The 24290-nt window shown below is 38.1% G+C and overlaps 1 protein-coding gene across 12 annotated transcripts in view; it reads right to left on the bottom strand.

Annotated features, from left to right (window-relative positions):
* The window catches only part of cobl (cordon-bleu WH2 repeat protein), a 76685-nt gene that overhangs the window by 37165 nt on the left and 15230 nt on the right, over positions 1 to 24290 (bottom strand). For 5 of the 12 annotated variants that reach the window (XM_053240640.1, XM_053240694.1, XM_053240824.1 and 2 more), the window contains exons 1-5: positions 16690 to 16883; positions 14651 to 14839; positions 8753 to 8963; positions 5241 to 5469; positions 4379 to 4423 (exon numbers count right to left, since the gene is read on the bottom strand). In XM_053240640.1, coding sequence (XP_053096615.1) covers positions 4379 to 4423; positions 5241 to 5469; positions 8753 to 8963; positions 14651 to 14839; positions 16690 to 16742 — 727 coding nt within the window. In that variant the 5' untranslated portion in view covers positions 16743 to 16883. Of the gene's footprint in view, positions 1 to 4378; positions 4424 to 5240; positions 5470 to 8752; positions 8964 to 14650; positions 14840 to 16320; positions 16611 to 16689; positions 16884 to 24290 lie in introns of those variants that run through there. The other 7 variants (XM_053240738.1, XM_053240885.1, XM_053240917.1 and 4 more) reach the window with 3 other exon arrangements.

The following is a 24290-nucleotide window of genomic DNA, read 5'->3' as shown; positions in this document are numbered from 1 at the left end:
ATGTTACTCCAAAAAATTTGAAAATATGACTCCCAGACCCTGAGGCTGAGGTGGGCTGTAAGTATTTTAGTCATATTCACACTTTTATCATGATTTTAATAGTAGTTCTGAAACGCGATGATTACAAAAAAAAAGTGTTTCCAGTTGTCCAAGATAGCTGCCTCTATAACGTTCCTAAATCACATCAGCAGGTCTGTACAATCACTGAAGAATTTGATGTAGTTTGAGACAGACATTTACAGAATAGATTAGCTTACACTAGTCTTGTAGCTCAAGTGCAAAGATAAATAAGCAAACATCAGACACCAAGCATATGTTTGCTAATCAGGTAGACAAGCGTAATATTGTATAAAATTGACTTCTGCTGAACTGTTCCTTCAATAGACAACACTATGTAACAGAAGTTACCATTTGTATTACCATTTGAATGAAAAATGTTTCTATCAACTATAATAACGATAAACTGGATAAAAGTTCAATTAGCTTTTACTATATGATGAACAGTTCTTGGTAGCGGATTCATATTTTTGGGGCGGAGTTATGCAAAAGCGTAAAACACACTCATGCAGCATACAGCCTTGTTAGTAAGATGTTGCTAGAATTCATGCAGTACAATAAGGCTAATAAACGTAAATGTCTGTATGACGTTCTTAGTTTTTGTAGATGTTTCCCAGCACAGCCACTGAAAAAACAAACAAACAAACCAAAAATAATAAGAGACATATTTGACGCGTGTTCTTTTGGCGCCATCCAAACTGGATCTCCGACAAATACTCAAACGTTTCACCGCCAAGTCGGATGAAAATCAGCACCTCCAAGCTTGATGAGGGGGATAAGGGGGAAGACTTTGCCCTTGGCAGAGGCCTTTAAGTATATAAGATAGAAGATAAGATTCAACTTTTATTGTCATTGTGCAGAGTATGACTACAGAGCCAATGAAATGCAGTTTTTCGCATATCCCAGCTTGTTAGAAAGTTGGGGTCAGAGCGCAGGGTCAGCCATGATTCGGCACCCCTGGAGCAGATGTGGTTAAGGGCCTTGCTCAAATGCCCAACAGCAGCAGCTTGACAGTGCAGGGGCTTGAATCCCCAACTTTCTGATCAGTAACCCAGAGCCTTAACTGTGAAAAATGGATCGAGTCAATGGCAGCAGTATTACAGTCACTGTACCTTTCTGTGGTGGTGAGAATCACTTGGGTATCGTCTTCTCAAAGGTCATGTGAAACACACTGCTCTCACACAGCCATCTTCCCCTTTCTTATTCTCTCACCTTGTACACGTCAGACCACATGTACACCATATGGAGCCAAATGCTTAGCAGCATGTGACTACATTCTGAGTGACAAGTAACTGGCCTCTCTTCTACCTTGGTGAGTTTGGGTCTTGTGCCCAGAGTGCTGTGTAACTCTACATTGAGTCAGTTTTCCCTCTTTAGCAGTACTGAGGCCCAATAAATTTATTATGGCCTTTCTGAAAGGAAAAAGGTGCCTCCTCTACCATGATTCCCAAAAGCCTGGCACAGGATCTCCCCATTGTGGTAGCCATCCCCTTACCAGTCCAAGCAAGATGCCAGATTGAAATGGGTGTCTCTAGTGATCACCTCATGTGTTGATGATATTCTGGTGTGGCCTTGTGGTTAGACAGAAATTCTGTCTAAGGTCATTGCATATGTAAATCAGTCTATTGACACTGTAGTGTTTCATGAAGGTGAACATGCAGAGCATTTCTTGTTCTTTCCGGGTCAGGCCATAGGGTACTCTTTAGACCAAACTGCGGACAGCCAATCCTCAGACCAAAAATTCATCTGTTATGGTTGTTAGACAGGAGGAGCTCCCTTCTCTAAATGGACATCATCAGCATGGCCACTCAATGAGAAGCATCTCCTCTTCATGGATATTATTCGGATGCAAGTCTGTCCGGGAGGTGTCTAGGAAGTCTGTGCTGCTGCTACCTACCTAGGCATGACTGTGTAATTTCTCCAGGTTCTGTAAGGTTGATGTTCCCCTCTCAGTGGTACGAGTGCAGTAATCTCTGAACACCTTTCTGGTTAGTCCTAAGGTCAGTCCTGTTCCTCAAAACAATGCTGGCATGAGTTATCCCAGTGATAGAAGGAGTGAAGTAGAATACTAGTTATGCAGGTACACATGAACCCCAATTAACTGTTAGAGTTCCTTGTCCTTCGGAACCAGCTAGAAATTGGTGAGAAGGTTCAAAGGAAAGATAGCTGTATGATGGTAATTATTGAAAATACTGTAACATCACTACATGACTTTGTTGAAGGTACACATGGAGGAAACCCAAAGGCCTGGGTTACTGTCTGTGTGGAGTTTCTCCCCGTGTTCGCATGGGTTTCCTCCAGGTTCTCAGGTTTCCTCCCACTGTCCAAAACCATGCAGGTACATGGATTGGCTATGCTATAATTGCTCCAAGGCATGAACAAGTGTGTGGGCATTGTGCAATGTGATGAATTGGCCATGTGATAGACTCCAGGATATGTTATCAGGACAGGTTATCAGGATAGGCTCCAGATCCACCACGACCTTGACCAGGATAAAGCAGTTACTGAAGATGAATGAATGAATTTATTTATTTTATTCCTTGTACACACAAATGTTTACTTGAACTATTGATAGGTTTACTATTGGACACACAGAGTGGACAGTTTCCTGACCAAATGGTTTATTTTTAAACATACTTGTGCTTCTGCTGGTGGATAAAGTTTGATCAATTTGTATTTAGCTTCATGTGGTAGGCAGTATGTAACCAAAGCTGATCAAATGTTTAAGTGTGAAGTTCCCAATCCAGTGTGTATTTCTGTTGTGTTGCATGTCTCTACAGTCTCATTAAGGGAAGGTGTGTTCTTGAAACTGGAGCCTTTCATTCCAGTCCACAACATGATCAGAAATTCAGAGGATGTAATTTCCTACAAATTTCTGAGACTGGCTTGCAACATGATTTGGGTGAGGATGTGCTCTTCCAGTAGATGGTGCTGCAGTTTTGCAATTTCAAATTACTATGACTAAATCCATTTCAGGCTTTCTCCACAATCTGTGCCTTAATATTGCACTCAATGAGCTGTCCAAAAATAGCAATGGCTGAGTTCACGTGAAATTAATATGAAAACATTGGACGTACAGTTGGGTCCAAAACTTAGTTGATACTTCTTAGTCACAAACAATGGCTGCTCCTTACACACAGTGTTATTGTTCTCATCCCTGTGTGCTATTATCCCTACTGCTTTCAGTTAACAAGATTCAACTTATATTAGTAAGCATTATTGGGACTAAGACAAAAGCTGTGCTTCAGAACTATAAGCAAGGGTGGCTGGTATAAATGGGAGAGCAAGGCTGGGATTTTCCCTGCCTTTCAAAGTAAAACATATCAATAGAAGCTTTAGTTTTTAACATCCACATCAGATTATTTGCTGTTAACAAATGTCAAGGTGGATTATATTGGACTTTTGTGGAATCAAGTGCAACAGCACCACCAATGGTTGTACAGTTGAGGGAGTCATGAACGCGAACTAGGATTATTAACTCTATCATCCTTCCCACTCCCAAAATGTAGGTGAAGCTAAAAGTAGACAGACTAATTATACACTGTCCAATCACAGTAAAGGACAGACAATAGAACCTTAAGTTTAGTGTTTTAAGGCAGTAGTAGGGCAGCTGCCTATCTGTCTTTAAGTGTATGCATGTGTGTGTGTGTGTGTGTGTGTGTGTGTGTGTGTGTGTGTGTGTGTGTGACCACATCATTCCCACAAGCGAGGCCTCGTGATTTAATGACAGTCAGTCCTAATATTTTCATTGTCAAGCCATGAATCGAATATCACAACCAGTTGTCAATGATTATAAAAATAAAAAATAGTTTAGCAGGTTGTGCATGCAAACCTGTGGACCCTATTTTCAGTGTAGGGTTGCACAACATGGCCAATATACCACATTCCAATTCTGAAATTGTGCAAGATAGTAAACATTGCTGAACGCTCACATTTCAAGACTAGACCAAAATGATTTGTGTTTGTTGGATGATGTTGACACAGAATTGTAACAATTCCACAGGCCCCAAGTAGATATAGAGCCCAAGGAGACCTGTAATAAAAACTGTTTCAGTATGAAGATGAGTTAAAAGGCTCAATTGCATGTTATTAATGTCAGTACTGCAACCACAAATGTCACTATAACGATTAATAATCAACATATTGTGAAGCCCTACTCAAGTCCTACACGTGAATAGCTAAATCCAAACTTGTTCCATGAGCAACACAAGAAAGGCAGGGCAATGTTATTAATGCTCTCAAAGACTGCAAATTAAACACATAAAGCAACAGCTATGACGGCTGAGCAGCAGCAGCAGCAGCTACATTGGGAGAGTGATACCTGAGTAGTTAAGGACAGGAGCCGAGACCATTTTAGGCTGGAGAACTGGGAATAGAAATGACACCAATGGGGTGTTTAGTACACTAATGTACTAAAGTAATGACAAGTTCAAAATCTGAGTCCATTCTCAGTCCCATCCACTTATTATTTTGTCTGTCCATATATCATCTCTCTATCCATTTGTTGTTCTGTCTGTCCATCTATTGTTCTGTCTGTCCGTCAGTCTGTCATTCTCAATCTGTCCATCCATCTAGCATTCTGCATGTCTGTGCATCATCCTGTTCATTCCAGCATCATACTTACTGTCTGACCGTCTGTCTAACATTTTGTCTGTTCATCCATCTATCATTCTGTAGTTCTGTCCGACTGTCATTCTGTCTGTCTATCTACCATTCTGTCTGCCTGTCTATTTTTCTGTCTGTCTGTCTATCATTCTATCTATCTATTGTTCTGTCCATCTATTTATCATTCTGTCAGTCTGTCTATTTCTCTGTCGGTCTGACTATCATTCTGCCTGTGTATTTTTCTGTCTGGCTCTCTGTCCATCATTCTGTCTATCTACTGTTCTGTCTGTCTATCCATCTATTGTTCAGTTCTTCTGTCTGTCTATTGTTCTGCCTATCTATGTATCATTCTGTTTGTCTGTCTATTTCTCTGTTTGTCTGTCTATCATTCTGTCTGTCTACCTATCATTCTGTCCATCTGTCTATCTATCTATCTATCTATCTATCTATCATTCTGTCCTTCTGTCTGCCGCTCGTTCTGTCCTTTTTTCCGTCTAGCCTGTCTATCATTCTGTCTTGCCATATATCAATACCCAAATTAAAATGCACAATGTGTGTGTGTGTGTTTTTGTGTTTACCCAGTGTCTGGTCAAGCACATAAAGCTCACGGATGTCGAGCTCGGTGAGTGACTTGCACAGGTCCAGCTCGTGCTGGCTAATGGCGTCACGGAGCAGGAGCACACGTGCAGGGTTGAGTTCACACTTCTGGCAGATGGTGGGCACGAGGCTTTGCAGGGGTATGAGTGGGTTCACACGCACTACTGCTTTCTGCCCGCGGTGGTAGTTCACCACCAGCCGCACTGTCTTCTGCACAAGAGAGAGAGAGAGACAGAGAGAAAGAGAGAGAAAGAGAGAGAGAGAGAGAGAGAGAGAGAGAGAGAGAGACCAAGCTAGGTTGAATGTCCAGTAATGCATTTAACAGCCTTATCCCCTTGTTTGATTCCCCGTTGCTGTCTTGAGGAACATTCCATTACTTCAGCAGTGCAAATGTCATTCAAGTGCTAAGGGATCGAGCACACACTATATACATCAGGAGAACTTCCCCAGAAAGTATTGCAATTTGACATGGTCATTTATACTTGACAACAGCACCAATAAATGACGTAATCTTCCAAAAATATAACAACTCATTTACAAGGTAGAGTGTAAACAATCCCAGTCAGAATTATACACTCATGTCCTTGTGCACTTTTGTGAGGGAAAGTTGATGAGGGTGTATTTAAAAAAATTGCATTGGAACAGAGAATTGTAGTTATAAAGTTTTTTATAACTACATTCCTCTGTTCCAACAGCACATTTTATATAACAGTGATGGAAAACTAATATTCAGATACAAGAGACAACATGGTGGTAGAAATGCGTGATATGGTGTAAGCATTACAGTTTATATCATTTGTTTAACCATATATTATTCTGACCATAGAGAAGGTGATTTTTGAATATTAATTAAGTGTACCAAGTGCATTAAACAAACCTAAATATTAGCATTATTAGCACAACTTCATAGTAACAAGCAGCAGATTGGAAAAATCCCACTCATGAATGTGGTGCTAGTCATCAACTACTGCAACTTCTGTAGTTGAGTGTAGTCACAAGTTGTCATGTAGTCATGACAACAGCTGAGGTCAAAGGTCAGAAGGAGAGACAGAAAGAGGCAGAGAGAGAGAGAGAGAGAGAGAGAGAGAGTATCAGAGAGACAGCAATAATGCATGGTAACTAAAGGTAAGACCGCCATTAAAAATTCACCACACGCCAGAAGGAGGGAAGACTCCAGGGAGAAAGAGAGAGAGAGATAGAGAGAGAGAAATGGACACTCGAGACGAAGAGATGGAGGCCACTGTACCTTGGCTCGAGTGCGTTTGGGAGAAGCCGGCTCTTCCTGCTGAGTTAGTTTAAAGGGCAGAGATGAAGTTACACAAAATAATACAACGAAACAAGCTTAAAGTCTTCTAGAGAGTATGAGAATTGAGTGCAAATGCAACACGAAAGGAACATTAAATACTAAGGACTAATAAACTGAACATGTTGGATAATGTATATTGTAACAGTATTGATAACAGGATAAAAATACACTATTTAATGAGAAGAGTGACTTGTTAATATAAGAGGTAAATGTGAGTATCAGCAATGCTGTGAGAATATAACATTTCAGGAAGCTTTTTGCACTTGAAAACATTTTTGCGTGTACATTCCAAATTAGCTTAAAAGATCGTGGCAGAAAAACGTTCACCCTATCGTAGTGAGATCACGAGTTCAAATTTTGAAGATGGGAGCACAATTTGGGTGGAAAAAATTGTCTGGGTGGGAGGGATGGAATACTCCCTCCACTTTGTCAATCACAGAAACACTAGCCAATCACGGGCATCTGTGAGCTCATGTATGCAGAAGAGGGCAGACAGCACCGAATGTTTTTTTTTCTTCTTTCTTTTTTTTTTTTTTTTTACGCTGCCCTATGAGGCAGCATGAGTGGCAGTTCTGGAAAAAAAATGCATTCAGCTGGATTCACATGTCTCCGAGGAAGAAAATAAAATAAAAAGAGAAGCTGTATTGATGCAAAGGCAGTTGTGAGTGAAAACGAGAGACAAATCAGCTGCGCTACAGAAATAGGAGATCTGAATTAGCTCTTGGAGTCATATTTCAGCTACTCCTTGATGCTTATTCTAAAACTGCTCAAAGTACTCTAGTGAACAAACGTAGAAAGAAGGAATAGTGCTAAAACAGGGCAGACTCACAAGAACTGGTTTTATTCTGGTCCTTTCTTCAAAAATAATACAGCTAGCTTGTACATGCTGATTGTTCATGAATACAACTACAGTATGACAGATCAATATTTCACCATCTGAGAAGTAAATAAAGTTGAAATGTATCTAAACCTGTTAATGCAAGTGGCAGTGGCTTTCGTAAGTATTCACCACCCTAAATTAGTTCTGGTGCAAGCAGTCTGCATCAGAAGTCACACAGTTGACAGGAGTGCAATTAAAGTGTCATGTGACCTCAATTTAAACACACCTGTCCTGGAACAACCTAGAGTTTGTTAGACAACATAACTAAACAAACAGCATCATGAAGACTAAGGAGCTAGCAAAATATGTCCTGGACAAAGTACCAGTCAGGATTTGGTTGTAAAAAATATCCTAAACTTTGAAAATCATAAAATAACCATATGGCACAATCATGGCTCCAGAGGCCTCTAAGTAATAACCCAGGAGGGTGATTAAAATAACACTTGCACCTTCAAATGTTAGACATACTGTGTAAGTCAAATGGCAAATCCCATTTTAATTCAAGGTACCAACAGTATAAAATGTGGAAAATCTCCAGGGGGTGAATACTTGTGCAAAGCACTGTATACTGTTATGACTAAACAGACAGACAGGATGTAGGAGGTGAGTCTTTTCAATTACTAATAATTCTGACATGGTAGACTTTTCTAGAATTTTGTATTTTTTCATCCACAAGGTCTTAATAACCTTTAATCTTTCATTTTAATAATCATTTTTAATTTCAGATTTAACACAAACACTTTAATGAAGTTTACTAACCCTTGACTAAACCCTGATATTGACTCTGTTAGTATTATGTCATACGATATCATCACATGGAATATAAACATCACTCACTGATATGTTATAAAGGTGCATACAACAGTAGTAATCAGTAATAATAATAATAATAAGGAAGTTGATATTGTTACTTATATACATAACAAATACATATACAAATACATAATTAAGAAGATAAAGAAGAAGTGAATAGAATAACATTAGTAAATGATAGTAAAATGATGCTTATTGAAGGTGTGCTAAACGAGAGAGCTAGTGAACAACTGGAGCTAGAGTAACTAACAAACCCTGTTTCAGCTTGGTTAAACAATGCCGTGGACGCAAGGACAGTCAGGCTACTGAGGAAAACTGTAATTCAGTAGTCAGTGTAAAGATCACATATCAATGCCGTGTATCGTCAAACAGGAAGTGCTGAACAAAATAGCATTATCTGACCACAGAACACGACGTGTTTATGTGCATACAATTTTTAAAAGTGTTTATGTTAAAAATATTTAAATGCTACTTGTATGTAAAATGCAGCTCACCTCTGGCACTTTGGGTGCGGGTTTCCTGGGTACCCGCTCCTCTGGAGTTCTCTCCTTGATGAGGGCGCGGCTGGCGTGCAGTGTTCCTAGCAAGGCGTTGGGCTTGAAGGAAATGGGCTGGCCCTCAGTCGACGCCAGCTCCAGGGTGTGCTCAGCTGGATTCAGGTGGTACTGAGCACACAAGTCCACCAACACGTCCATCAGAGCTTTCCTGAGACAGAGAGAGAGAGAGAGAGAGAGAGACAGAGAGAGAGACAGAGAGAGACGGGAGGGCAAAAGAAGGCTAGGGTTACAAGTCTTTAGTGCCAACAGAAAGAGGTGTAATTACACCATGTGACACTGAAGAGACAGAGAGAGAGAAAGGTGTGGTTTCTGTTTTTTCATGCACATTTTGAATCTGTACTTCAGAAAACTTGAATGGAAACACCAGAAATGCACTAAATCCAACTACACATAACACAACTAAACCCAATCAACCCACACTAGATCAAACCAAAGCAAAACCAAATTAAATCACATTAACCCAATCCAAACCAAACCACACTAAACCAAACCATTACAAACCACAGTAAACCAAACCAAAACAAACCACATTAACCCAATCCAAACCAAACCACACTAAACCAAACCATTACAAACCACAGTAAACCAAACTAAACCACAATAAACCACAACAAACCAAACCACACTAAACCAAACCTAACTAAACCACACTAACCCAAACCAAACCAAACCACATTAACCCAATCCAAACCAAACCACACTAAACCAAACCATTACAAACCACATTAAACCAGACTAAACCAAACTAAGCCAAAACCAAACCACACTAAACCAAAACCAAACTAAACTAAACCAAACAAAACTAAACACAACCATATTGTTGATTATTTTTCTGTAACAGCACACCCAAATTGTTTTATTTTTTCTATAGTTTACAGATGCGAGCTATTCGCTGAAGAACATTTCATTATATGGGTTGTGCTGCATCGTATACCATTGCACAGATTATTGTGAAGACTTTGAGAGGCAATTATTTATTATTATTATTATTATTATTATTATTATTAACAAGAAGAAGAGATAAGAGAAAAAGAAATCATGCTGCTTTAGCACACAGCCATATCTGAACAATTCAGCCACTGTGTAATAAGTCTCAGTGGTGTCTGCTTTTAGTCTTTGTGATGATTATGAACAGTATGAGACTGAGGCTATGTTGGAGTGTGTGTCGTCTAGTAAAGTTGTTTTCTTCTTATACTAGAGGTGTGTACAGGACCGTTTTCAAGAAAATGCTCAGATCTCTTGCACTTCATTTGTTGTGCCATAAGACATTTGTTTATCAGAAGAAAAAAAAACACAGTATAATGTAATAGACCATAAGTGGATTTATTACTCATTTATCAGTGCTGAACTCTGTTTTTAAAGATTAAATTGTAGATGGCCTTGAGGGAATTGCACAGCAACTGCAAGTGAACTGTTTTTATTTCATCACTTAATACATCCAAAAGATACACAATGTAACTAATGAGTGGTGTTAAGCCATGTTCAACCTAACACTGATGTCTATTGTCCTGTGATTGTCATGTGGTCTAACTCCAACTCATTAAAACCAGGATGATTTCTTTCTCTCCTGTTTGTGCTGTTTTGCTTGGCATACTCTCTTCCCTAGCCAATCGTAGGCGCCTGTGAGTTCATGTATGTGGAAGAGGGTTGAGAGCACTTTCCTCCGAGTGTGTTACGCTTCCCTGTGATGCAGTATGAGCAGCAGTTAACTGGATTCATGTGTAGCTAGATCTGGCTAGTGGGTGAGAATTGACAGATGATCAAAGTGGGGAGAAGGAAATGGGCAAAAAATGATTAAAAACACTAATTTGGATGAAAGACTTTTTGTTCCGAAAACTTTGTTTACAAGCGTATCCATATTAGCATGTACATACATGGCCTGTAATTTAAAAGAAAATGCAACAAAAATGTTTTGTTTCTAAATTAGTATCACAACTGTCCCACTGCTCTTTTCTTTATATATGCTACCTCTGGGCAAAATTATTCGTAAACATGGTATTAGCTTCCATGGTATTCCACATGGTATTAGCTTCCATGGTATTCCACATGGTATTGTTACGCTGATGACACACAGTTGTATGTTTCAGCAAAGCGAGATGACAGACATCAGCTTAATAAAGTTGAGGAATGTGTAAAAGACATTAGAAACTGGATGCTTATTAACTTTCTCTTACTTAATTCTGACAAGACAGAAGTACTTGTACTAGGACCACATGCAGCTGGAAGTAAGCTTTCTGATTACATAATAACTCTGGATGGCCTTTCTGTTTCATCATGTGCAGCAGTAAAAGACCTTAGTGTGATTATCGACTCTAGTCTTTCACTTGAAGCTCATATAGATAATATCACTAGGATCGCCTAAGAAATACTGCTAAAATAAGAAATATATTGTCACTACATGATGCAGAAAAATTAGTTCATTCTTTTGTTACCTCTAGGTTGGATTATTATAATGCCTTACTGTCTGGATTTTCCAGCAGATGCATAAACAAGCTCCAGTTAGTCCAGAATACAGCAGTGAGAGTCCTTTCTAGAACCAGAAGATATGACCACATCACCCCTATCTTATCCACACTGCATTGGCTCCCAATCAAATTTCATATTGATTATAAAATACTACTATTGACCTATAAAGCACTAAATGGTCTCACGCCACAGTACCTGAGCGAACTTTTGGTCTTTTATGATCCGCCACGCCTACTTAGATCAAAAGGTGCAGGCTATTTGTTGGTACCTCGAATAGTGCGGGCTACAGCTGGGGGTAGAGCTTTCTCTTACAAAGCCCCACAGTTATGGAACAGCCTTCCACTTAGTGTTCGGGCTCAGACACAGTCTCAGTGTTTAAGTCTAGGCTGGAAACATATTTGTTTAGTTAAGCCTTTTGTGAATAGTTTTTCTATTCACAAAAGGCTTTGTTCATCGTGCTTTACTTCACTCAACCTAGCTCAAGGTAAACTAAAATAAATCATTGTCATGTGATGTAAAATGTTCCAGACACATATTAACAATGAACGTAATTTTTTTTTGTTGTCATGTCTCAGTTCTAAGTTGATTGGTTGGTTGATAAAACATTTATTTTCTCACTTGGCAGACAATTTTATCCAAATCAAATTGCAATTGAGCAGAGCAGATGAAATTTAAGACTTTCTCAAGGTCCCAACAGTGGCAGCTTGACGGTGCCAGAACCCACATCCTTCATACTAGTAGCCCAAAGCCAAATCCACTGAGCCACCACCACCACCTTCATTAGGCAATTACACTGTCATGTACACAGATTGGGGCAATTATGTTGTAAATATGTCATTGCTTTGCTGATTCCTATTGTGTAAATTTAAAAAAAAAAAAAAGAAAAAGAAAAAAAAAACTGTGGATCTCTACCCTGAATTATTATTATTAGGCCATTATTATACTTACAGTAGATGTCAGTAGCAATTAAATTTGTAGCAATTTGTCACGACTGGCAGGTCTGATCTTGGTGTATGATTATTAGTGTTCAGCTGACTTTAAGTTTTATTCCTTGCAGTAACATAAACTTTCAACCAGAACTCCTGAACCTGGTGTTGTTACATAAACCAACTATTAAGTTGCTAGCTATTAACCAACACCTTCTGACCAATCAGAATGAAGAATTCAACAGTGCCATGTTCTAATATAAAAATATCATATCACAACACATTCTAAGACATTTAGCCATTTCTTTGATACATGATATGTAACATGATATGTATATATACTGTAGGTTTGCGAACAAGCATCAAACAAAACAATAAAAACTGAACTGAACTAAAAATTGATAATACTTTTATTTTATGTCTACAAAAATAAATGATTTAACTGTTGAAAAGTATATAATAATAATAATAATAATAATAATTATTATTATTATTATTATTATTATAAGCAATAACAATAATAAAAATACTTTATAATTATTTTTATAATTAATACATTATTTAACAATCATTAAAAAATAATTTTAATTTTACTATTATATTATTATTTATTTGTAATTTCATATAAAAGACTTTTAAAATGTTATTAAAAAATATCTCCCTGTATCTCAGAAAAGTGTACTGAGACATAATTTAGCACAATATCACTATTATTTTGCCCAGCCCTGGCTTACTGTATTTCAAACCATGTCAGATGGACGCCTGCAACTCCCCAACTCCTTCAGTCCATGATCTCATCACATGACCTTCAGTCAAGCTCCTATCTCTGCTCACAGTCGCCTGAATACTCATGACATTCATTTGTTTGCAACTCCCTTTAAATAACTGAGACTCTCAGTGTTACTTTGCAAAGTCTCGTTCCTTTCCAAGCTTTTGTCCTTTACCTGTTTGACCATAGCCTACCTCACATCTAGTTTATCTGTATATTTACATTTGCCTCATTTGGACACCCTACTAAGTCAGTACTTAGTAACACCCCCTTTGACAGACATAACAGCTTGCAAATGCTTTTTGTAGTCATCTAGGAGTCTTTCTATTCTTCTTTTAGGAATTTTCACCCACTCTTCCATGGAGAGTGCTTCTAGTTCTGAGATATTCTTGGGCATGCTCATCTTGCATGCACAGCATGTTTAAGATCTACACATATTTGCAGTGATGTTCAAGTCAGGAGACTGTGAGGGTAAACATCAGTTTGCATTTCTTCATGTATTTCATGTTGGATTTTGAGGTATGTTTTGGATAACTGTCCACAGTTTCCTGGCTGACTGTGTCACATTTGCTTCCAGAATTAGCTGATATTTACTGGAATCTATTCTTCTATCTTTCTGTGCAATGTTTCCTGTGCAACTGGCTGCCACACAACCATAAAGCATAATAAATCAACATCCATGTCTAACAGTAGGCAAGGTGATCTTTTCATTAAATGCTGCTCTGTTTTTTTATCCAAACAAACCTTTGGTGATTGTGGTCAAAGAGTGGCACTTGTTTCCAAAATGCCGCTGGCTTATCTAGATGTTGTCTTGCATATTTCAGATATTGAGTTCACAGGTAAGGTTTCCTTCTGATGATTCTTCCATGCAGATCATGTTTGTGCAAGCAACGCTGCAGAGTGGAACGGTGCACTGCCACACCTGTGTCAGCTCAACCTTCCTGCAGGTCCTTGCCGTCATTTGGGGGTTTTGCTTTGCTTTTGTAGCCAGCATAGGGACAGATCTATCTGAGAGTGGTCTTGGTCTAATAACATTTCCTGACCTGCTTAACAAAACAATTAAGGCCTAAAGAGTTAACTAAAATCTGAGACTTTACAACTGCAAGGGTTAGGGTTAGGGCAAGGGTGTCCAAACATTTACTATTTAATATTGTCCAAACAATTATGAAAATTAAAACGGTTTCTGTAGACCTTGTGTTTACTTCTTTTCACTTCAAAAATCAACAAAATGCCAAAGGGTGCCCAAAACATTGCATACAACTGTAGCTATGGTTAGCAATCTCCTCCCAATGCATTGAGCTGCCCCATGAAGAGAGACAGTTTGAAAATATGTAGTCTCAGAGGAAATTTAACCCTCATCCTCCCTGACTGTTGAGGCATAGACAATAGGGTGGGAATTGGGTTTCAAATGAAAACAAAATGGCCGAATTAGTTGGACCAAAATATTTTGACTTAGATGTATTGTGTAAATGCTATGATTCATAAAAACATATAGAAACACACCTGAAATAAGTGAGATGAAGATGATCATCACAGCACACATTAACACATTAAGAGATTGGTTAGAGCACTACTTAGGGCCATCTGTGGTATATCATACGCAATATAACACCAGACCAATGATATATTTTACACCTCCTTGAAGTATTATTATTATTAATAGATATTAATTACCTCCCATCCACAGACACCAGGGTCCCGTATCCATTAGGCAGTGTGATTTGGAGGTCCACAGTGCTCTGTGCCACATTCTCCTTGGTATCGAGCGCTGCTCCTCCATCGGGGATGGCATTGCGGAAGATCTTGCGGGGGGCAGGCTGGGGGGCTGAGGGCGGAGGTGGAGCACGTGCCTTCATTCTCCTTCTGCAAAATTGAGAAAGATGAACAGGTGAGGGATCCACATGACTGAAAATGATCCATTTGGTGAGCCCTTATAGGATCAGGGCTTGACCGTGGGTTAATCAGCAGTAAACCTGGTAGTTATACACATAGTTATAAACTACACAATAAAAAGTCCTATTTGATTGACTTTTATTGATAGATCAACTTTTTCTACCTCATCCAAAAATAAAAAAAGTAGCATGCTTTGTGTTATACCACTAAGGTACAAAAGATCTCTTTAGATAACCTTTGCACATTGCAGTTCTTCATATTAAAAACAACTGAATGACAAAAGTCCTTCAAAAAGAGAGAACACAGATTCTCTCTATGTAACCAAACAGGTATTTTTATGAGCATTCCTTATCTGTAGATCCAAGATGATAAGCTTGATATCACCTGAAAGATTTCCATATTTCCATATAAGGGCCAAAGACAAGTCCATTTTTACAACACCAGCAAACAACACCTTCAAGCTTTTAAACAGGAAAAGGGATGGGCAATACAACTATGTTATATTGATAGTGCGATCATTTACAACACAATACACTTTTATGAGGTATCATGGGTATTATTTATATCCTTTTTTGGATATGTTATTTTTAGTAACAAGTACTCTGATTGGAAGCAGCTGAGTCTACACAATCTTATAAATTGTATAATGTAAACTTTTTTTAACTAGCTGTATATTAAAAATGAAGCACTTGTCAAACCCACATTTGATACCCACATAACTTAAACATTTATGTCTTTCCAAGCATCTGTACGAACGCTGGTTAAAATAAATAAAAAAAAAAAAAACAACAGACACTCAACCATTTTAAGGCTTTGATGAGGCTGGAATATATATCATTCAGATTATTTACAAAGTTACTGGACACCTTTTTTTTTTTTTTTTTTTTTTAAAAAAAAAAAACCTTTGTAATCTTAAGATGGGGCTGATAATAATCAGATATCCAGACTTTATATCAAGGTAATTAGTTTTTTATTCACAGTTTGCCAGCAACCAAAAAGTCTACCAACCATAAAAAAAAAAAAACTATACTCTGTAATTGACTTTCTCAAAACAAAAGTTTTTACTTGGTACATAGCTATGTTTAAACTTAATGTACTTCACGATGATGCAGCGCAAATCTGTCATATTGGCAGACTACACATAGTCACCTCACTTTTAATCATACTGACAAAAAATAAAGACACTATCCAGACTGGAATAATGTATTTTGCATGTGATGCAAGCACAAAACACCACAGCTGAAATGCTGGCCTACAACATGCTGACTTTCTATCAAGGGCAAAAACACAATGTCATTCCTTTCCCTTAGTCTGTATTAATGCACTTAATTAAGAAACTAGTTTCTCACATGTTACTACAATATGTTAGCTACCACTATTTTAGCCTGGTTAATTAGGTCTCCAGGCAACCAAAACATGGGATTGGGCTGCACACTGGAGCTTTAACTTACTTGGGTTATGAGCTCCTGAGTAGCTACTTCCACTTGATTACTTAAGACAGTCTACCAAAAATCCAGACAATAAATCAACAGATCTGCAAAAGCCTACAATTCCTCACTTCATCACACCACCACCACTTTCACACTTGAGACCTTGAAAGAGAACAAGTGTAAATCATTCACATGTTGCAGTGAAAGCAATCGTTATTCTGAGCTCCTTGTCAATGACAAATTACACAGTTTTACAAATATTCAGCTTTGTCAGTTTTACAAATATTCACCTGTGCAAACCACGTACTGATAAATTGTTGGTTTTAACAGACTGACTGAGCAAAGCTACTTAAAGCAAATATTAGCATGAAACAGAATTGGCAGACTCACGTCACAGCTGAAAAGTCGCTGCTTTCCGAAAGACCATCTGCACTCGATGGCATTTAGGAATACAATGGAAATGAAGGAAAAGAGTAATTCGGGAAGACCAAAGACGTCTCTACTTGTCTGTGGTGAGATGGAAAACATATAAATGTGTCACGGCATGTAGACCTTGAACTCAGCCTGCTAATTATTAATAAAGGTTTCATTCACCTACACTGTAACCTTGTTGTATCATTCACTTGTTATGCAATCAGAAATGCCCTCTACCATTGGATCAGGTTTATATGCAACAGTCCAGGCCAAACCAAAAGGGTTAATATGGATATTTGGTGTTAAGAAACTCCAGAAACAATGATTATTACTGTTACATGTTAAGTCTACATCTAGGAAGGTAACTGGGAAGCGTCAGTGCTGTGATATATGTAGATCACTACACCTCCGGTGTTGACAGGATAAGATGTTCTGAAAGTGCTCTTGTCTAGAACTCAGTGTCTGGTCGAGTAGCACGCCACCACCAACAAAGAGCCTTTTAGGTTTAAGCCAAGTCCTGTGGGAGAGCAGGAAACTCTCAGCTTCCCAGCTGGCACTCCCAAAACACACAGCGACTGGGTTACTAATGCATCTGCTCAGCCTTTTAAAGTTAGACTGCTTGGTTTTTAGGACACTTGGGGAGGAGTTTGCTCTCATCAAGTTTCCAAAGCTTCCAAAGTGGTATATTTTAATTTAGAAAACTATAAATGAGATAAATCAGACTGATATCTGATACCAGTATCAGTATAGATGCATTCCTACTATTTAGGCAACCTAGCAAATCACACTACTATGTACTACGGCAGACATGTTAACGCTAATGTGTGTGAGGTATTTCATCTCAGTGAATTGTGATTGATACTCTGTCAGCTATAGCTTGTAAGTCCCTGACCTAAACTAGCAATGTCAACTCTGTAATAGATACTAACCTGATTAAGGGATTAGTGCTTATGGTTGCCTGCCCATTCCACAACCCAAATTTGTCTTCCCGCTTTTCTGATCTCTTTCTCTCTTACTATTTCTCATCCTCTCAGAAATGGTCAGTCGAATAGGATGTACCATGCTCCTGACCTGCTACAGCCATAGAAAACTGGTCCTCTGTTTTCCTCAGAGTTTGATGACTTTCCTCATCTAATTCACCTAGTCATGAAGAATCAAATAAGCCATGCTCGTGCAGAAGCATCACCAAATTCTGCTGGACTCCAGATTTCTAGGTTTTTCTAAAGTTTTGGCTGAGGCTTGGGTAAAACTTAAGCATCATGCTGTGTTCCTTTCAGTTTCAATGTGAGTAGAATGCTAAACTACTCAGTGTGGTAATACAAAGAAATAAAAGCAGCTCTCAAATGACAAATAAGGAAAAGTAAAACAAAGATGGACAAATCAGTAGCCCAAATGTGTGAGACAACCATATTTCATATCTGGGCTATTAGTTTTTTATTTGTAGTTGACGGTCAGACAAGTAGCTTCAACAAGCAGAAAAAGAAACAAATGTACTCCTTGTTGACTTGCCAAAATAAAATGTTTGTTTTGCAAATGTAGCTATGTTTAAACTTAATGTGCTTGACGCACCTCAATGCTGAAACTATAGCACACGCTACTTGTTTTGAATCTCACAACCTGCTGCACTACACACATCGGTCGAGACACATTCTGGCTGGCAGTAGAATGTTTTTACTAGGTGTAAGCATCTTTTTGGAATCAGATATACGCAGGTATGTGGAAACGGACAAAACCAAGCAAAATAAACTGCTGTGCAAATCTGCTATATAACCATATAACTGTACTGCTTACTAACATGTCAAGAGAAAATAAAGACTCTACCAAGATGATGTGCTACTTTATAAACTTTGTTAAAAGAAGATAATGGTCATATACTTGTTCAGTTCCCTAAGTGTGTATTAAATGCACCTAACTAGCTAACTAACTGTTAATATTTTATTACGTTACATTGGCTGCCACTTCTTAGTCTCGTCACTTAGGTTTCCAGGAAAGAAAAACATGACTGGGTAGCACACTGGAGGTGGCCCTTGGATTTGCTAATTATTATTATTTTTTATTTGTGCCCCCGTAAAAGATTGAATATTGGTATCAAAGAAATTTGTAAAAGCCAGTTTAACAAAAGCTCAATTTTTCTATTTGTATAAAAAAGCATGTAAATGACCCATTTAATTTCTGGGAAAGTTGTGTCAAAAAAAGTAAGCCAAACTTAAAATGTTACACAAACCAACAATACACTCAGGACACTTCACTTCTTTAGAGTTAACTTCTTAGATTTAATGGTGACATTATTAAGCCACTCACCTATAAAAAAACATCTGAGCCTTGGCTCTTTTATGTAAGACACTATGCAACACACATAGCCTACAATATCTCCTGTGGATGAAAGCTCTTATTTCAAAGCTCACAGCGATACACTTTTACAAAAAACAAGAACTGGAATGATGGCATGTTCAAATACCTTGTTCAAGGAAAAAAAAAAAAGGGAAAAGCATGATCTTGAAAGAAGTAGCTGGAGGATTTGGAGTGGTCATTTGGCTACGGTTCACGCTACACAGAAACAAAGCTGCCTGTTTTCTACAAATGAAAGTTCACAGACCTCTCAACTTTCTGCCTTGGAGTATGTGTATCAGATTAGGTTGCCTGCACCTTTTTTCTTAAAGCACTATGCTCAAAACAGGGGAAGAACCGGTTGCTCTCAGAGTATATATATAGAATGATTTTCATGAACACCAGAAAATTAAATCCAAATATTTCAAAAAATTATTATTTAAAAACAAACTGCATACCTAATTTTGAAAATGTGTAGTTCAGATAATGTCATCTAATTGTTAATTTTCATAATATTCAACAAAGCAGTAGTTGACAAACACAATCATTTGTATTCGCACAATATATAGCTACGTAAGTGTTGGTGCGTCAAACTTTATTGGTCTTTAAAAGAAAGAACTGACAACATAACCAATCCTGTAAATTGAAAATTAAGCTCTTCTTTGATACTAATTTTTCACCATTCATTTGATTTTGTTCAAAGGTTTATCATCCTCTCAAATGTCATATTTGCAAAGTGGGAGGTAAAACCAAAATTACCAGTCTAGCTAGATCAGATTGCAACTTCTTTATAGACATGTGACACAGAACACAAACTGGCACCATTTGCTATTTAATCTATGTTTAAATATACTTAGTGTACTTATACTTACTAAACAATTGCAATATCAGAAATTATTTCACAGGAATAACAGGCAAATTTTAGTACGTTTTAGTTTTCCCATCAGCTTACTAATGGGATAAAGCCACTGTAGCTTTTATGTATAATCTAAGTGGTGTAAGTAAAGTACAATATTGTGGACTGTGTAGATTGCTAAAAGAAATTCCCATGATTAAACTTAGCTGATGTAACCCAGCAGTCAGACTATGTAACATTCATGCTAACTAGAATTAGTTAGAGCTAGCTGGCTATACTGAGCAGTGGGTAGACAAATCATAAATTAATTAGCTAGCTCCATTGTTCTGCCCAGTCCCATGTTTTGCTTTCTTGGACATTGACATATAACAAGCTTGCTTGTTAGTTAAGTGTGTTAATACAGACTAAGGGAAATGAATAAGTATATAGTCATGTAACACCTCATGCAAGTTGTTAGCTAACATTACAGCTATGAGCTCGGTGTTTTCTTTTAACATCAGAAGGAAAAGATGTTAAAAGATATTATTCGAGTCTAGGTATATGTCTTTATTTTCTCTCAATATGTTTAACCACAGGGTGACTATGTGTAGTGAGCAGGACCGCTTTGTGTTGCACGTTATTTTGCTCGGTTTCATAAGGGTTTTTGCCTATCTACGTGTTCCTGGTTCTGAAAAGACTGTCAGATCACAACTCCGTAAACACATGCTTGACCATAACACCTATATGAGCTTGTTGGACATCCCATTCCAAAATAATGAGCATTAATATGGAGTTGGCCCCCCCCTTTTCTTGCAGCTATAACAGCTTCCACTCTTCTCTGAAGGCTTTCTACAAGATTTTGGAGTGTGTCTGTGGGAATTTGTGCCCATTCAGTCAAAAGAGCATTAGTGAGATCAGGCATTGATGTTGAAAGAGAAGGCCTGGCTCGCAAATGACATTCCAATTCATCCCAAAGGTGTTCAATGGGGTTGAGGTCAGGCCTGTATGTAGGCCACTGGAGTTTCTCCACATCAAACTCATCAAACCATGTCTTTATGGACATGCTTTGTGCACAGGGGCACAGTCATCCCAAAACAGAAAAAGGCCTTCCCCAAACTGTTGCCACAAAGTTGAAAGCATACTGTTGTTTTTGTATGCTGTAGCATTAACATTACCCTTCACTGGAACTAAGAGGCCCAAACCTTGAAAAACAGGCCCAGAGTATTATCCCTCCTCCACCAAACTTTACTGTTGGCACTGTGCATTCTGGTAGGAAAGCCATTATGGAAAGCCATTCACATGAAGCTCCCAACGTACAGTTCTCGTGCTGATGTTGCGTCCAGATGCAGTTTAGAATGCTGTAGTCAGTGATTTTTATGTGCTATGTGTTTCAGCACTCGGCAGCTCTCTGATCTATAGCTTTGTAGCTGAGCTTCCATTTAACAATAATAGCAATTACAGTTGATGTATGACAGAGCTACCTTTAAATTTACTGAGCTCTTCATTACGACCCATTCTACTGCCAGTGTTGATTTTATGTAACTGATATCAATGGGAGTGGAGAAAAACACCTGAACTCAATTGGGAGTGATGTCCACATATAGTACTTTTGGCCATATAGTGTACATACCAAATGAAAACTTTTGTGTAGGTAAATAAGGAGTAGGTTTTTTTTTTTATGTTCTGGTTGAAGACTGAAGTTGAAGAAATGATAATATTGGCAAAATGCCTCATACAGGCCATGTAATAAAACCAGGCTGATTTACCACAAGTAGGTCAACTTCCACACGCAAATAGTTAATCAATTCACAGTAATAGCGGCTGAGATATCTTTAAATCTGCACACCCACCAAATTCAAAGGAAGCAAAAACAAAATCTATGTCAAATTTCAAGTCTTCTGGGTCTGTTTGTCCGTTTGCAATGAGTCTAGGCAAGTCTCATGACAAAATTTGTCGTCCTCATGACAGTGGAAGTGTGCTGACTCAAATAAACAAGAAAATCTGTTTTCAGAAGACCTCTTCAAGCAACTGGAGCATAAAAGCTGACCAGTACACAGTTGGCCAAGTAACAAACAATGGCAGCTTTATTAGAGCCCATTAATCCTGCTTTTATACAGGCCTTTGTGTGTGTGTGTTTTTTTTTTTTAAATATATCCGAACAAAACGCTGTGTATCACAATGTACAGTCACTGAAAGTCTTCAGTCAATGGGACAAACAGTTAAAACCACAGGATGATTCATTATTTCCTCTTTCTAGCTAGACAGTAGGAACTTCTCCTTGTAAGACTGGAATGGAAAAAGGCTAAGGGATAAAAGAGTACAATGGAAGAAATGGCAGTTATAGCCACCATGATTCAGAGAGAATGATTTAAAGGGTGTCATGAAGATCACTGGTGCTCCCGAATGGAAGCACGATGAATCACATGAGGGCTAGGGATGGGCACAAATACTTACAAAACAAAACTACATATGTAAATAAATGTTTATTTCTTTTTATATATATCTCACAAGCTTAAGAAAAACATTTTCAGTTCCATTTTGGTTGGAAACTTACAATCTGCTCCAGAGTGTAGTCATGACAAACAATAACGGCATATCCAGAAGTTTTTTATTCCTCATACAACTTGTCATACTTTTGATCTTTTTATAGTTCTATTTAATGTTAGTCACCAAACCAAGTTAGTTCACGATAGTACTTACATTATAAGAGTTATAAACAGTCCTTCCCTCACCCGGCCTTTCTTTGTCTTTAAGTTAGTAAGACTTGTCATGTTTCCGAGAAACCGCAAAGTGTAAACTCCTCTGTTCTGAAGATTTTCCCATGCCGGAAAACTGACTGTTAAAGCGCTGATGCTGGAAACTCCTTTCAAAAATGTTAAATAGAGTATAGAGTATCCACCATACAAGCCTCTGTATAATTTGTTACTATAGAAATAATGATTTATTAGAATAACTGCTTTAACATAAACTTTGCAGAAAGAACTAATGTCAGAGCTGCTGTTAAAGAAAATTAGTCAAAACTTTCCGACCAATTTGATTTGAGAATTCAACAGCATTGTATTCTAACAGATCATAATGACTTGATTTTCAGTGACAGCCTTCGCGTTTAAATTAATTGATCTCAAAGCTGAAGACAGCTAATAGCTGAAAAATGCTGAATTAGCCGAATAGCTAATATCTTCAACACTCCCACCACACACCACTTCCAAAGGAATTCTAAGCTATCAAAATGAGCAAAATACTCATCCCTAGGTGAAAAAAAAATCCAACAATGAAACCATTCTGGAATATTCAATGTAAATTAGCCATAACAAAGAGATATTTTCAAGTGTCAGGAGTTTCAGTTGACACTGCCAAAAACGACCTAAACGTCCATCACCACAAATCAGCTTTAATGGACTAACACTTGTTCGAAAGTAGCCGAGAATCTTGCACATTTCGTTTGCATTGTGTTGCATTGTGTGGGTGAGTTCCTTCACTCGGAACCTCTCAGAGCCACATGCCTCTTAGCACACATGCTGATCTCTTAGCAACCTATATTTATACACGGAGATAGAACATGATGGTGGGACTGAAAGCCCTCCAGACCCCAAGCAGCTGCAGATTTATAACCGTTGCTTCACTCAAACGACAGATGGATCTGAGGGGGACATTCTGGCATTTGCTGCTAGGCCTCCCAATTTTCTGTGTCCACCCTCACTCTCCAGTTATATGAGCAGCTTGACCAATGAAAAAGTGACTTTACATTTTAATAGTAAATTGCTGACTACTCGCATGTTATAATTCAAATCTTACTAAAGTACTGACTGCCACTGTGCAAACAAGTGAAAATTCCTGCAAATCACTTTGGGGTGTGCTGTTATAGGAAAATGCAAAGTGGAGTTACTTTTACCACCCAGAATGAATCTTCTATCCATGAAATTGTGAAAAAAGAAATTTGTGCTCCTATTGCGGTCACACCTTGAAATATTTTAGAGAGAGAGACCACATTCACATACTTTTTATTATTATAATTGTTCTATTTTATTATTAGTCATTGTTGTTAATGTCTTATTGTGCTTAATTTATAAATTAAACTTTATCATAGGTATGTACAGTATATAGCATTCGCTACTATCTGTGGTTTCAGGCATCCGCTGGGGGGGCTTGGTACCTAACCCCTGCGGATACGGGGGTCCTAATGTATAAAACTACAAGGCGTCACAGACAACTACAGACTGGTCGGCAAAAGGTGCCTAGACTGGACTAAGCAGACAGAGGCTCTATTTAGTCCAAAGCTGGAACCAGCTGATGGAAGCTCTCAGACACTCCCCAGATTTGGCCTTTTAACTCTTAACTAAAAACACTACTTTTTTCTGTGCCTCTGACACTTAACACTTTGCAGCTATTTTAATTATTTACATATCTATATCTA

This window comes from Pangasianodon hypophthalmus, chromosome 1, assembly GCF_027358585.1.
Source record: "Pangasianodon hypophthalmus isolate fPanHyp1 chromosome 1, fPanHyp1.pri, whole genome shotgun sequence".
Lineage (NCBI taxonomy): Eukaryota > Metazoa > Chordata > Actinopteri > Siluriformes > Pangasiidae > Pangasianodon > Pangasianodon hypophthalmus.
Note: the sequence above shows the minus strand (reverse complement) of the source record. Positions and strands in the feature narration are given on the sequence as shown.